The sequence below is a fragment of the Bacillus rossius genome, chromosome 1 (assembly GCF_032445375.1).
Source record: "Bacillus rossius redtenbacheri isolate Brsri chromosome 1, Brsri_v3, whole genome shotgun sequence".
Taxonomy (NCBI): Eukaryota; Metazoa; Arthropoda; class Insecta; order Phasmatodea; family Bacillidae; genus Bacillus; species Bacillus rossius.
The window spans coordinates 215,195,545-215,210,566 of record NC_086330.1 but is presented as its reverse complement, the minus strand read 5'-3'; the positions used below and the strand labels follow the sequence as shown (position 1 = coordinate 215,210,566).

General features: G+C 39.9%; 1 protein-coding gene across 2 annotated transcripts in view; it reads left to right on the top strand.

Moving 5' to 3' along the window:
* LOC134527279 (trichohyalin) overlaps positions 1-11,495 on the top strand; it is a 418,715-nt gene extending 407,220 nt beyond the window's left edge. For both annotated transcript variants that reach the window (XM_063359816.1, XM_063359817.1), the window contains exon 14: positions 11,210-11,495. In XM_063359816.1, coding sequence (XP_063215886.1) covers positions 11,210-11,308 — 99 coding nt within the window. In that variant the 3' untranslated portion in view covers positions 11,309-11,495. The remainder of the gene's footprint in view (positions 1-11,209) is intronic.
* Positions 11,496-15,022: the final 3,527 nt, after the last annotated feature.

Here is a 15,022-nt window from a genome sequence, read left to right as displayed (position 1 = left end):
GATAGTAGTGATTGCAGGATGATTTGGCAATGGGATTGATGCAAAGGAAACTGGTAGCGGCGATGAAGGCGGGGTCGGGGGCGATACTGGTAATGGAGACACCAGAGTGACCTTGGGCTGTAGTCCCGGTATTTCTGTTGGCGCAGCTTCAGGTTCTGTACTTGTTTCAGACATTTGTTCCTGAGGGCTGGGAATTATTTCAGTAGTACTCTCGAAGGGTGATTCCTGTATGGTAGTGAGTTTTGCTCTCAACCTATGTGTGAGGTCGGGTATTTGTTGTTTGCATTTGTCAATTTATTTCCTGTAGACACCATTCAATTTACCTGCTGATAATGACAAGTTGTGGAATCTAGTGGCGTTGTGGTTAAGTCGTGTGAGGATTCGTAATATGTTTGTTTTGTTTGTCATGTTGTGAACATCATTAGCAGAAATGGTTATGTCTTGAAATTTACTACATACAATATTGAACTCCTCTAGTGGGTCCAAATTTTCATTCCAAGCAACTGGCAGTACTTATTCTGGCAAACTTGAGCTCTTGGGCATATCCTGAGGTTGCTTGGCCCCGAAGTATTAGCTCATATATTATCTCGTCCTTAAGAAGATACTCCGGAGTGATCATGGTTAACTTATTTTAAGAGTTTTAAAGAAACATATAATCCTTACTCTAGGCTGACATACAATGCCCAAAACACTGTTAACTTTAACTTAAATTACAACATAAACTATTTGGTTGCGCCCTGAATCTACACAATCAGTGGGTGGTATACTTATAACACTTTGCATTCCCACCGACGAAGAGGGAGCAATGTCATCTCAGGTGAAGGATGGGATGAAGAGGGGGCGTTGGCAGCCTAGTTCGGACACGCACGCGTGATAAGATTACAGAGGTCGTCTGACACGGCGGCGCTCCGGCAGTCGGGCGGGGTGAAAGGGGGGACGGGTGTCTGTAACCTTGTGTGGGACACGTCTGATAACGAGGCGCGCGGTCAGGACAGCTGGTAACTGCTGGACGACGTCTTGCGCGAAACTAAAATAAATATTACTTATAAGGATTTAAAATTAAAAGTAACTTATATTCGTGCTAAAATAAAAAAATATATAAAGATGCCCACTCAGATATTTATATAAAAAAATCATGTATCTAAAAATTTATTTTACTTTTATTTTTACTGGGATCGTTTACAGATGAAATCACACACTACATATAATTGAAACCACCAGCTCTGCTACCATTTTTGGTATGTTGGGGCAGTGTAGGTAAATAAGATTAAATACATAAATAGTACCATTGACATTACACACTGCTGTAACAGTGGACCTTTTAATTTCACTAGGACATGAGGAATGAACAGAAACAAGATGTGATTCTGTCTGAATATAATTACTATACATTTATTTAAATGATGAAACTTATAACATTTGAATGAGAGACAAATATATAAGAGGTATTAAAATGCGTTAAAATATAATATCAATTACATAATTAAAAAGGTCTCGGATATGTTAAAAATACGCGCCGGCCATTATTAGATTATTAAAGGTTTCATTTAATATAAATAAACAAAAACAATTTTAAAAAAATACAGAGGCACAAACAATCCCAATGTAAGCTCTTAAAGTCTAGAACGAAAGTTTTATATATTTCTTATTTCTTCAAATGTAATAATTTAAATGTTATTCCAAAAGTACATAAATACTGTAGAACCGGAGGTCTGATGCTCGCTGGCCGGAGTCCAGCAGTCAACATGGCGTCAGGGCGCCTGTTTGTTGGAGAGGGAGTGTGCGAAAATGCGTCTAGGTCCGCATCCAGCTCTTGGACCCCAAACGTAGCACATCCGGATCTGACGATCGCGGAATCGCAGGAGTCGCAGGTGTTTCCATAATTAAAAAAATAATAATTAAAAAATATAACTACTTTGCTGTGTACAGACAGACTAAACTACTTAAAGAATATATAGCGATAGCATCCATTGTCACTGACTAGATCTTCGGTTACGGCCAGACAGAAGTCTTGCTGTGCGTCTCACCGATCTGCCGATAACCTAATGCAGTCCGTCTCGAATCGAGGCGCGAAGTGTCCCCTGAGGGGCCGCATCACTTAATTAAAAGGAATAACTCAATCAAAAGGTGGGGGGGGGGGGGGGAGACTTTGGCGTCCGGACCGGAAGGTTCCAAAGTTACACGAAGATCCTCAAAGGGCTAAGCAGACGGAAAAAGCGCTCGCCGCGCGCTCACCAGGGTCGCGGGTGAACTAAGGTCGCAATCGTACCACGACTGCTTCCAAATTCGATTATGACAAGCTGTCTCTTATGGGAGGGATGAGTAGTGCGCTCTGGCGGCCAAGAGGAGAAACTGGCTGGAGGGTCACAGAAACGTCAGCGAGAGTGCACTGGGCACACTCGCAACCAGCGGACAGAGCTAGGTTAGGAATTTTTGCCATCGCGAGGGTTCGCTGAGGGCTCTGTAGGACAAGGGCATATGTCCTTGGAGAGACCATGTACTCTGCGCGGGTTCACTGGAGTTCTATGCTCCGGGTTGAAGTTCCCAAGAAGCCACAGGAGGGTGAAGAGGGAAGGGGGGTCAAAACTTGCTATGTCGTCTGGGAAAAGCGTCGTGTGGACGGTCCCGAGGCGTCGCCGAGGACTGTAATATAGTCCTCGATGTGCTGCCAAACAGCTTACCTATGCTTGCCTCCGAGAAATGAAAGATGCTGGCGCTGGGCTTGGGGTAGTGTTCGCTAGCACGAAAAGTCATACGGTTACAGGGAGAAAACGTGATGCAAACAGCGGCTGAGATGCTGCGATAACGAATCGTCAGCAAAAGTATCGAATTGGGCCTGCGAACAAGCGCAGGTGCACTGTGTTGCACAAGATTACGTTGGAGAGTACAGTAATGGAATCAAAATTAAATGAAATTAAAAATGCAACTTTATTTTTTTTGTTTTCTTCTTTAAAAATGAAAAAATAATTTAGAATTCAAAACTTGTGCCCGAAAATTATGATAAATGGCACATTTTATTGAAAAAATACTTATGCATTAAATCATATTCAAAATCAAAAAAGAGTTTTAATTTTTATATCTACCAGCCTAAAGTAAGCCATTATGACAGCCATCCTTAAAATTTATAATAATTATCCTATAAATTCGAAAAAATTCAATATTAATAAAATAAAATCACTTAATAACATAATGAATGATGCGATTGGTCTGCTAGAGTGGTTTACCACCATGTTAGTTTAATTTTTGTTCACTAGAACTTTTACCTTACTGCTGGCCTGGACCATAATCTTTGAACTTAACCTGAAACTTTGAATTTGACTTTGAACTTTGATCTAGACCTTGAACTTAAACTAGATCTTGAACTTTTACCTTGACCTTCAACTTTGCCATTGACCTTGCATTTGACCTTGAACTTGGCTTTTAAATTTGAACCTGGTGACCATCTTCGGTATACCATATTGTTTTCCGTACTAGTTACCAGGAGTGGTAATTAACACACATCGCCTTCTAGAGGAAATAGTAACCATCTTGTTTTCAATACTTGTTACTAGGAGAGATAGTGTCATATAGTAAACATGTCATCTGCCTGAGTTTGTTGCCGTCAATTTAGTTTAATTCTTAGCCACTAATATTCAGTATTACTTATTAACAATAAGTTATCTCTCACGGTATCCGCCAACTTGATATTTGGACATCTTAGAAAATCGTAATTTTTGACATAGAAATTCGAAAAAAAAAAATCCAAAATTCATCAAAAGACCGCTTATTAAAATAATGATTGATTCTAACGATATCCGTCCCCGGTTCTATCTTTTATTGGTGGAAAAAATATATAATTTCAGTAAAACCATACTAATTGTATTAAAATTATCATAAAAATTACAGGTTCAAGAAATAAAGCTACACAATTCAAACAAAAAAAAATATTTCGTTAATTCTACAAATACAAACAAGTAAATTACTATCGTTTCCAGATTTCTACAGTATTCTTTGAAGGCGAAACGAATCATTTGCATGCCTGAACATGTGTTTTCGAGTCAGTTATAAATAACAGTTGATTAACCAGGCATGTTTATTCGGTAAACAGGCACATCCAGTCAGTGGTTAGGCACATTCAGTTCGTGACCAGGCACGTATTTGACGGTCAGACACGTCCATTAGGTGTCAAGGTGCATCCAGTCGGTGGTTAGACATGTTTATTCAGTGGTTAAAAATTTAGAAAAACAACGTGATGCAAAGTTTTAGAAAAAAATATAGCGGAATCCAAGCTGGCTGCCTGAAATGATATAATACAAGATGGTCACTGGGATCGAAACATCAAGGTCATCGAAGATGGTTCTGGAAGTGATGTAATCCAAGATGACCGCCACGAATCCTTGAATTCCCCACCTACCAACACGTTGTTAGACTGACGAAGTGGCGTAAGCGCCAAATGTGCAAAAATTGAGATATTAAGCCTGGGTGTCTGCTATGTGTTGATCTATGACCTGACGATGTGGCGTATCTCCATCTTCTTTCTATTACTGTGGGGGGCATTCTGGTTTTTAGCATAAGCGCCATATTTCCACGATTCTTGGACACACCAAGGGGCGTAAGTGCCAGCAACTGTATTTACGCCACTTTGTCAGTCCTCATTTGTCACTATTCTTGGACACACCAAGTGGCGTAAGTTTTTATGGAACTAATTGTTTACAGTTGCAAAGAGAATATATTGCTAGGTACGTTAAGAAAGTTAAAGTTAAGAGAAAAAAGACACAGCAGAGAATCACGAAGGTCTGCCACACTACACTACACTCTTCCAAAAGGCATTGACTCAGTTCATGTGTGTGAAACAATGTTTTCGAATACATTGGGTATTTCAGAACGGACAGTGAGGACTTGTTTGGAGAAGATAAATGCCGAAGGAATGGTAATGTCTGAAAAACTCTGTGGACGACAAGAATATTTAAAAATAAGGGATGAAAATTTTGAGGACCTCTGTTAAACACCTCATTGAGAAGTTCCCAAGGGTTGAGTCACACTATTGCAGACAGTCATCTACCCGAGAGTACCTACATCCAGATCTCACCTTACAGAAAATGTATTACTTATACTGCAAGGAAATACCTCATGACCAACCAAAAGCTAGTCTGAAAAGATACACACGAGTTTTCGCATCTATGAATTGGTCATTCCATCACCCTAAAAAAGACCAATGTAGCCTGTGTTCTTCATGCAGACAAGCAGATGAAGAAAGAAAGAGAGCACTGAAAGAAACATTCGATAAACACATTGCACAAAAAGAAGCGGTCCGTCAGAAGAAAACCACTGCCAAGGAACTAGCGAAACAACATCCAAATAAAGTAGCTGCAGCAGTCTTTGATCTGCAACAGGTAATCTATTTACCTATTTCCAAGGAGAGTGACATTTTTTACAAGCATCGTCTTTCAAACTACAACTTTACCATTTATAACATTGGAAATAAGCACTGCCTCTGCTTCCTGTGGCACGAGGCGATCAGCAGAAGGGGGTCCTGCTAAATAGCTACATGGCTTGCTTTATTCCTTCAAATTCTTTATCGAGAAGGAAAATAGGAAGTTCATCTCTTCTCCGACGGAGCTGCTGGGCAGAACAAAAACAGTATAGTCATTACAATGCTCCTGTATGTCTTAAGGCACTCCACTAGCTTGCATCCGATCACCCTCAACTTCTTCGAGGTAAACCATGGACAGAGCGAAGGAGATTCTACGAACAGTGCAATTTCAACTTCTCTGTCTCACTCCGGTGATGTTTTCATGCATTGCCAGCTACCACCAATAATAACTCTTGCATGCCGAGCTTATCCATATAAAGTTCGAGAAATGCAATCTAACGAGTTCTTAGATTATAAAAAATTCTCTGAAGTCATTAGAATCAACACTTTAAAGTTCTTTGACTCTTGATAACCAGTCAATTGGAAAGAAATCTGTGAAGTGTTTGTGACAAAAGAGGATGTGAACTGCATATACATCAAAAATGTCACACTGATGCTACCTACCAGAGGCTGTCTTTCAAACGTCAAGCTTTGGACTGCATTAAACATGGTGTTTCCAAACTCAATTCTAGTCCTCCACCTTTGGCCTACAAAAAATACAAGGACTTGGTCACACTTTTAGGCCAGTAGCGTTAAACACAAAAATCACCCAATTCGGAAATTATTCCTACAAAAGGTTTTTTGCGTCAATGGCTTCATTTGTAACCCAATATGACTCTCCTAAGTTTTCCCCCTCGGGGGAGTTGTGGAAAAGTGGTGGGGGGTGAAAATGTACCCCCAAAAGGAATACTTTTGCAGTTTTTCATTTGTATCTCCTGAACTTAACAAAATTTTGAAAAAGTACCTTTTATAAAAGTTGCAGAGCATTAAATTCTGTGTAGAATAAAACTAGGAAAAATTTTTTTGGACCACCTGTTGCTAAACTACAAAAAGTATAAATTTATTAATTTTACGAATAATTTTCGTTTTAATATCAGTTTTTCTTAAATATCTTCGAATTAACCTGTTTATCAAACAGTTATTTTACATAACATTTTTAAGAATTAAATTTTGCGTCGAATGGTATCAAGAGCGAATTTTTCGGCCAACGCGTTACCAAACTACAGCAGGTTAATGTTGGAAAAGTTTTCAACAATAGCAGAAATGGTTGGTTTCAACTACACTTGAAGCAAACACATAAAGGCATGAATTCGATTGGTAACAATCTAACAACAGTCACGGCACTAACTGTCAAATAAAAGATTCCTACACGGTATCAACCGACGAAATAAAAATCCCTGCTCACAACTCGACCTTAACACTAGCACCAAAGGGCGCCCGACATGCAGAGACATCACACGGCGCCTCAAGCAATTACGCCTCGGACGCCGTGTAGCTGCGCCCACAGAGCGCAGGTAAGGCATCAAACCATGCAAATGCAACCAAAACTAGCAAAAAACGTTACCTACAGTTATATGATAAACATGTTTCCGCGCGATACAATATGGCGGATACATGTGCTGTGTGTGAAGTGACAATAGAGGAATCAGAACGTTGGTTGAGTGCAGTAAGAAATGAGGTGATGGAATGCATACTCGGTTTCAGACATGTGAGACTGTAAAGCTACATATCTCATGTCATAAATCTTACACCAGGGAGAAGAATGTGACTGCTGCAATGAAAGCAAGTGGGAGTATAGTACGTCAATGCCGAGCAGGTCAGTCGGGGTTTAATTTCAGAACACTTTTTTTTTTTTTGTAAAAAGGATGCCACTGATGATTTCATCTCCCAACAACTAAGACTGAATGTTAATCAGCAGGTAAATGTCAGTTTAGTAACCACTATAAATTTCAAGAGCAATGTGTTAGAAACTGCAGCTTTCCGGGGAGACCAGTGGGCGGAAGAAGTCAAATCACGCTTGGCTACAGTGAGTGATTTGGTTGCCAGTGATGGGAGATACAATCAGAACTGCATGAGAAAATTTGTTTTACCTGTTCACCCAACAAGTTCCAAGGGTAGGCCCCCAGATGAAAACATCACTGCTTCTTTTGAACATGTTCGCAATTACATTGAGAGCATGCAAGAAGAATGCCAGTTTTCGATGAAAGAGATCATGAAAGATTTTTCTGGCCCTAAAGCGACTGATAAACAACTGAAGAGAAGGTTGGAAGACCATTACGGAAGTGACATTATTTTATCAGTTGGTCAAAACCGAGAGAAAGTACTCTGTTTCCGCAATACTGGCTACAAAATTTTGACCCAACAATGGTATGAATCTAAACAAGCGAATGAGGAGGAAGAACCCCTACGAATTGTTAGAGCTGCAGCTGAAATAATCAGGGAAGATATCCGTGCAAAAGTGTACTCCCTTGATGCCTATCCAGACCTACAACATTTTGTTGAAACCTGCGAGGATGATGTTCCACAAACCTTGCAGGTATTGCTTGGTTCTATCATATTGAAAGGCAAACGAGGAACACTTAAAAAAAAAAAAAAAAAAAGTGACTTCTACCGCTCATGCAGTAATATCAGCCACCAGACCAAGGTCGTTCCATTCATCCCTCCAAGTTGGGGTCGGGGCCCTCCTGGCCAGGAAATATGGCTCAAGGGATATGATTTAAATAGCCAATGGACTAGGGTTCTGCTGTTCCTATGAGGAAGCCAGAATTTTTGAGGTGTCATGTATGAACAATCCACCCAGCTCTGTTCATCCAGACACTTTTTCCCAATTTGTGTGTGACAATGTGGATGTCAATGTTGACACCATAGATGGTTCAAATACATTCCATGCTATGGGTGGTATCCACTGTGTAACTCCAGCGATTTCTGCATCTTCAAGTAGTAAATCTATAGCTAGGATCAGTACTGTTCCAAAAGCAAGCATTGTAGGAAAATTTGGTGTGATTCCATAACAACAATTGAAAAAAACCAGAGCACCTTTCAAAAACATTGTGTTTAAGGACTTGAGGGAAAATTTATCCAGCATGATCATTCAACAGGCTGATTTCGACTGGATTGTGGGAAAGTGGAAAGGATATGAACTCCCAGGTTTGAATGATTTTATGGAGCAGCTCATGTCCTCAAAACCCTACTCAAAATCACTCGCGGTTTTCCTTCCAGTCACCAATGCACCTCCCAGTAACTATGACACCATCTATACTTAACTTCTCTCAGCAGTTGAAAAATGCAAGATCCTCGACCAAAATGTCTGTTTTGTCACATTTGACCAGCCTCTCTATCTAAAGGCACGTGAGATAGTCGCATCTTCCACTCCCGATTCTGAGTTGAACATAGTCATTGTACGATTGTTTTTTTTTTGGATCTTTTAATGTCGTACCTGGGAACCATAGGCTACATCATGAATGGAAGTGGGCTGCAAGAGCTATTCAGCATTGCTTATGCCCAAGCATCAACAGAAAAAATGATGGCTGGGCGTGCTTATTCAAGGGCAGTTCATGCACATACTCTCTGCAATTTGGCTCTTGTAAATGTAATCCTTACGAAAATGAGTGGTAATGAGGACTCAGAAGAACCTTCCCATTCAAAGACTCCCTTGGAAGAACTTGATCAAGAATATTTGAAGCAGCTGTTCACTGAGAAACTCGAAGAAATGGAGGACAATGGTCCCACTGTCAAGTTATGGGTGCTCTACTTCAAAATGACCACCCTCATGAAGCAGTTCATACAGGACTGGTGACTGGGAGCTGCATCTGAGTACTGTGAAGAAGATGTTGCCCTATTTTCATGCAAGTGGGCATTTTTTGTATGCTAAGTCAGCGCAGCTCTATCTGCAAGACATGATGGACCTACAAGAGAAACTATCTCAAAAAGAGTATGAGAGGTTTGTGCTGAATGGATGGTTTACAATCAGAAGATCTGATAAATTTTGGAGTGGGATTTGGTCTGGCATGACCTTTAAGCAGACCCTCATGCGCTCATTAAAAAGTAGTGGAGGGCTTAGTCATGGTCGTGGTGTTTCAGATAGTACTCTCAGCAGATTGGCGATCACCATGCCAATAGTTACAACAGTGGCACAACAGGTCAAGGATTTTAGCGGGGTTTCATTCACCACCTCAGAGCAGCATGTTGATGCCAGAGATGCTAGAGTCCAGCGTGATAATGGAGATGTACAGAAGTTTGTGGAGTGGTTTCCATCTCACGATCCTTTTCCAGCAAGCGACTTCATGATGTCCATCAGACACGTGTCATGGGAGATGAATCAATAAACTGTCACAGAGCCTTTGAAATTGGGAATTCGTCAATGTTTACCTTGGTGGGACAAAACTTTGACCAAATCAAGTTTGTCAGAAATAATCGCGTCATGAACATTCAAGGTTTCAAGTCAAAGTTTATCATTCATGGGGAGGATGTACCAGTCAATCCTGAGACAATATTTCATCGTATCGCACTCCTCAAGAAATCTGATGAAGAGCTAAGGGAATTCTTCCAATACGAGCTGGCACCATATTCCCTGTCTCTATTCGATGAGGTTGGAGTGAGGAAGGCAATCATATTGATTAGTTCGGGTGTTAGCCGATGCAAGAGGTCTTAATTTATTTGCTTCAGTACCAAACAATGCAAGAGATCTCTTACTATGGATTCTTGAAGTCAATCAATAATTCAGTGCCTCTTTTCATTAGCTGTTGTATGCCAATTAGTGTTATTCTTTGTGCTTTTTATGACCTGTTTTATGTAGTTTTGCACATGTTTTACTCATCTTGAAATCATTTTCTCTATTAATGGTCTTTGCTTTCTAAATATTAATGTGAGCTTTTTACTGCCTTTGTATTTATCTAAAATTGTTGGGTATGGTTTTAAATAAATTACATATAAACATATGTACATGGGCGTTATATACATTTCTACATACATGGGCGAAGTTAAGATTTGTGTAAGAGGGGGCCAAAGGTGCTGTAAAAGTAATTTTTTTGAATATAGGGTCCTTCCCTAAGAAATTTCTTCAAACAAATCATGTTAGAATACACTAATTTAAGGCCATTTTAGGCATTTTAACTAGTTTTTCAAAACCTGAATTATTTAGATAAAAATTGCCAATTATGACAGGTAGATCCTTACACTACCGCTGCTTCTGATTTTGCCCTATTACGTGTTTAACGGAAGGCTATTCCTAGATTTTTAATATTCAGTGGCCATAAAATGAGTAATATTCTTTATGTTACACTGGTTAGTAAAGTGCAATATTATTGACAAAAATATGTCCCGAAATGAGAGGCCATGGCACCGACCTTGTGTGTGTGTGGATATCCATTTGGCAGTATAGTGCTTTCAGACAACCAATGGCCAGTATCCATTATTATGCTTGGCTCATTTCATTATTATGCTCTCCTGTTGATAATCCTGCCTCATCTCAAACAGTGGTGTGTGGCTGGTTGACCACTGCACCAAACACAATCCACAGGATGTTGTCAGCAGGCGTGGTCAGGGGAGACTGCGGGTGCTGGCGGTACAGCCACCACCTGCCCTTTTGTTGTGTGCCGGGAACCCTCCCTCTTCCTCTGCCAGGTGTCTCCGGCAGTAGAGGGGCCCTCTGTACCTAGTTTAGTTTAAAACTTAACGTGTTTACTTCATGTTGACACTAAATGAGACTGAACATATGAAATAATGAACATGTTGATATGGTCACTGGTACACCTATGTAGGTATGTGGTTTACTGAACGTAGCTGTAACTTTAACTGCCAAAATTATCCTTGTTCCAGCACTTTGTGGACCCAGAGCAGGTGATCCTCAGGCTAGCAGGGGAGCGGGATCAGGACGCCTCTCGCTCCAACCTCGTGGCATCCCTCGTCAGCAAGTGACTCCGCAATATGAAGTTGCTTTTTCTTTCACAAGATATTGGGCAGGTTATGTAACCTGCGTTCAGTTTAACAGTTGTAGAGTGTATTTGTTGTCATACAATTTATATAAAATATTGTTGCAAAAATAAATTTTTTCACAATTTCGTGTTTTTTCCCATGCTTTTATTAGCTTGACATGTATGTATGAATAAATGGATAATGTAATAAAATATTTCTATTCAATTTTTACTCACTTTTCGACTTCCGAATATGTTGAAATTTTGCATACCTATAAAGGACCTCTGACAATACAATATTTTAAATAACTTAAGACCTTACTGTTAAAGAGAAGTGGGGGGTCAGTGGGTCAAAAAAAACCTCATTTCGATCTATGGGTAATTACCATGCTTTTTATGTATCCATGAGGTCGGGGTATAGTGGAAATTTTCCTCGGAGTCAACCGAAAAATTTAAACATTAACAAAAAATGAATGCTTTTTTTTTAATTTGAAGTGTTTCCAATCCAAAAGTTCGGGCCATGATGGAAAATGTGCCAGTAAGGCCCTAAATTTCGAAAATTTTAAATATATATTCTTTTCGATTTACAGTGTTTCCGAGGTCAGATTATAGTGGAAAATGTGCCCGGGTCCGATAATGCAAATATGGGTACTAATTCTGAAATTATCTGGCCACTCGTCCGGCGTGATCAAGTGTATGATACGGACATTCCAACAGTCCATGTTGATTACGGTACAGATGGTTTACATATAATTAAACCAATAGCCATTCAGTTTCCAGCGAAATACAGCCATTATACTGCTGAAAGGTGAATGATGTAATAATGCTATCAAGCACCCCCTGGGTGAAGATCAGGAAGGGGGGGGGGCAGGGTGTCCAGGGCCCCTGGAATTAAGAAGCCCCTCACTAAGTGGGGCCTGCCTGCACTTGCAAAAGCGCGCCTGTGAAATGTGTTTGATTTCAAAAATATGTCTCACGGAAAAAGATTCTGTATATTTTATCTAGATTTGACGTGCCGGTTCAACCCACGTACAACATTCCCCCCCCCCCCCCCCCCACCCCCCTAAATTTATGTGGACCTCATAGCGAATCCTACGGATTTGCGCCTCTGAAGCACCCCATTACCAATTGTAAGTTCATTATTGTTATTAATTTCATATTGTTACATTCTGCTAGGAGACAAGGCCGTGACACGTGCCAGGTACCTGAGTGGGCATCCAGCGAGCCTGGCCAACGGCTTCGCACGGGCACTGACGTCACGCATGTCACGATTGCTCTGCCGGATTACAAGGGTTTGGCTAACCATCCCCGTCCGCTCCCCGCTCACCGACCCGCCTCGGACTATTGTAACTGACATTTTAAGTGGACTGGGAATTCTGCGAGTTCCCCGAGGCTGACGCGCGGAGTAGCTCAAATAAACGCAGCCTTTCAGGAATTTTCGGGCATCGGGTCGGCCCTAATTGGCGCGACACGGCACAGCCGCTCTTATTCCTTTGAGAGTGATGCTGGGGATATAAGCGACAACGCCGGCCTCCACGGGAGTTCCGCAAGTTTGGAGAGTCCCGCGAGTGAAGGGAAGTGCGACATCGGCGAAGAGGGTGAGAGACCTCCTCGAGAGTGGCGCGACCCGGAGTTTGACTGGATAGTGAGTGTGCGGCGACTGAGTGGCGCGAGGCTGCGTGTGAGGACAGGTGCGAGTAAGGGGCGAACCACTGTCGAGCCTAGCTCCAGTGAGGATTGCGAACTGCGGAACTTGACAGACATTGAAAGACTGGCGAATAAACATTTTAATTTGCAAGTGATTGTTGATCATACATTTTTAATTACAATTATTTATTAGTAATGTAAATATTAGTATTTAATACAATTGTAGTAAAACGTAATTGTGATATCCCTTATGAACCCAGCTTTCCCCACATTATTCGTAACAATATATTCATTTTCATAATGACAATGTTCTAAAACTTTTGTATTGACGATATCCTAAAATTGATAGAAAATATATTACAAATCATATTGTTATTACTGATGTAAAATTTGAGACAAATGATATCAAGCACGTCACATTTCTAGTTATACATAGTTGTGGTGTATTATTAAATTTAAATATCAATATATTCAAATATGATTTGTGACAATTTTTAACCATTTCAACATTTTTTTTTATGTGAGCCACATCTACGACCAACATGGGCTACTACAAGATCAGATATGTGATGCACATGAAGCCACATCCCTGGAGGCCAGCCACCCGATCGACGGGTGGGCATACAGCTCCGCTCCCGAGGAACACTACTGATTCGTGGCGAAGATCCCTCGGTTGTTGAGGACCCAGACACTAACTGCAATCAACAACTCTCTTAGAAACCAATTTATATAGATTATGCGTGCTTGCTGAGAGGGGTTCTACCTGAATGTTAAACTCGTAAAAACACTAAATCTTTCTTATCTCATATACAAAAGTGAATGTTTGTGTGTTCGTCCTTCATACGCTTACGCATCGTTCATCCAATTGAGTTGAAACTTTGCACATTTGACCTTCGTAGCAAGGGGAAGGTCACTGACCAGGTGATATTTCGATGAAACAAAACCTTAAAGCATAATTTAATTATTCTTTGTGAAACATCGCCATTATATTGTCGTAGTACGGACTAACCACGAAAGAATGCGGGCTGTTAAATGTTTTTACTCAGCACGAGACCAAATTTGCATTTTGCATGCAATTGGCGAGCTATCGTTATCGATATTGGACTATGTGAGATCACTCTATAAAGTAATCAAATTAACCAAATATGAATGCGTTTTAGATAAAGACTATAAGATTGCCAACGTCTTTGAAAAAAACTTTACACACCAATACACATCTGTTAATTAAATAAGTATCCGGTAACATACTAACCAATAAAATACATCGTTTTATCGGGAAAAGAGGTTTATCGGAGACATCTTAAACTGGGGAAAAATAACGTATATCTTATTAGTGACAGGATCGAAACATTTTACCGTATTGGACGGGAAATCGTTCTAATGGTAATTACCGTCTGTCTAGGTGAGATTCTGATTAAACCAATCCTTAAAGCAGAATTTATTTATTCTTGATACAATTTCATCATTCCTCGCTTTACCTGTGAACGCTGGAGGTATTAGTCTATAGAATGGTTGTTTTTTCTGAAGTACCTAATATAGTAGCTGTATAAATGCTAGTATGCTATACATTTGTTAAATAGATTGAAAATAACTCGCTACAAAAAATCGTAAATACGTCATCATGTAGTAAATATTGCTAAAGAAATATATTACCAACACATCTGCAAGAAAATAGGGTTGAACTTCATTATAACCAAAAAATGTTTTGTTATGCAGAAGGAAAAAAAAAAGAGATTAGAGGTCTTTCTCATTTTGACGTAAAGTATTACAATTGAGGAGCTTTCGTGTTTTGAGATAATGATGGAAAACCTGTAACTCATAGTAAAACATTAGTAAAAATTTGTAACTATAAGCATAAATTGTGCTTGAATTTCGTATAATTTAATGTTAGTAATAAGTTAATTCGTTATTTAGTTTGGTAGATGATTAAGAAACAAATATGGAGATGTCAATTTTGTTGTAACAAAACAAACGAATCTGGACATGTCGAGTTTTGTATGAAACACATTGTGGACAAGTTTGGTTTTGATAGTAAAACATAACACATAGTTAAATTTCATTATTCTTTGTT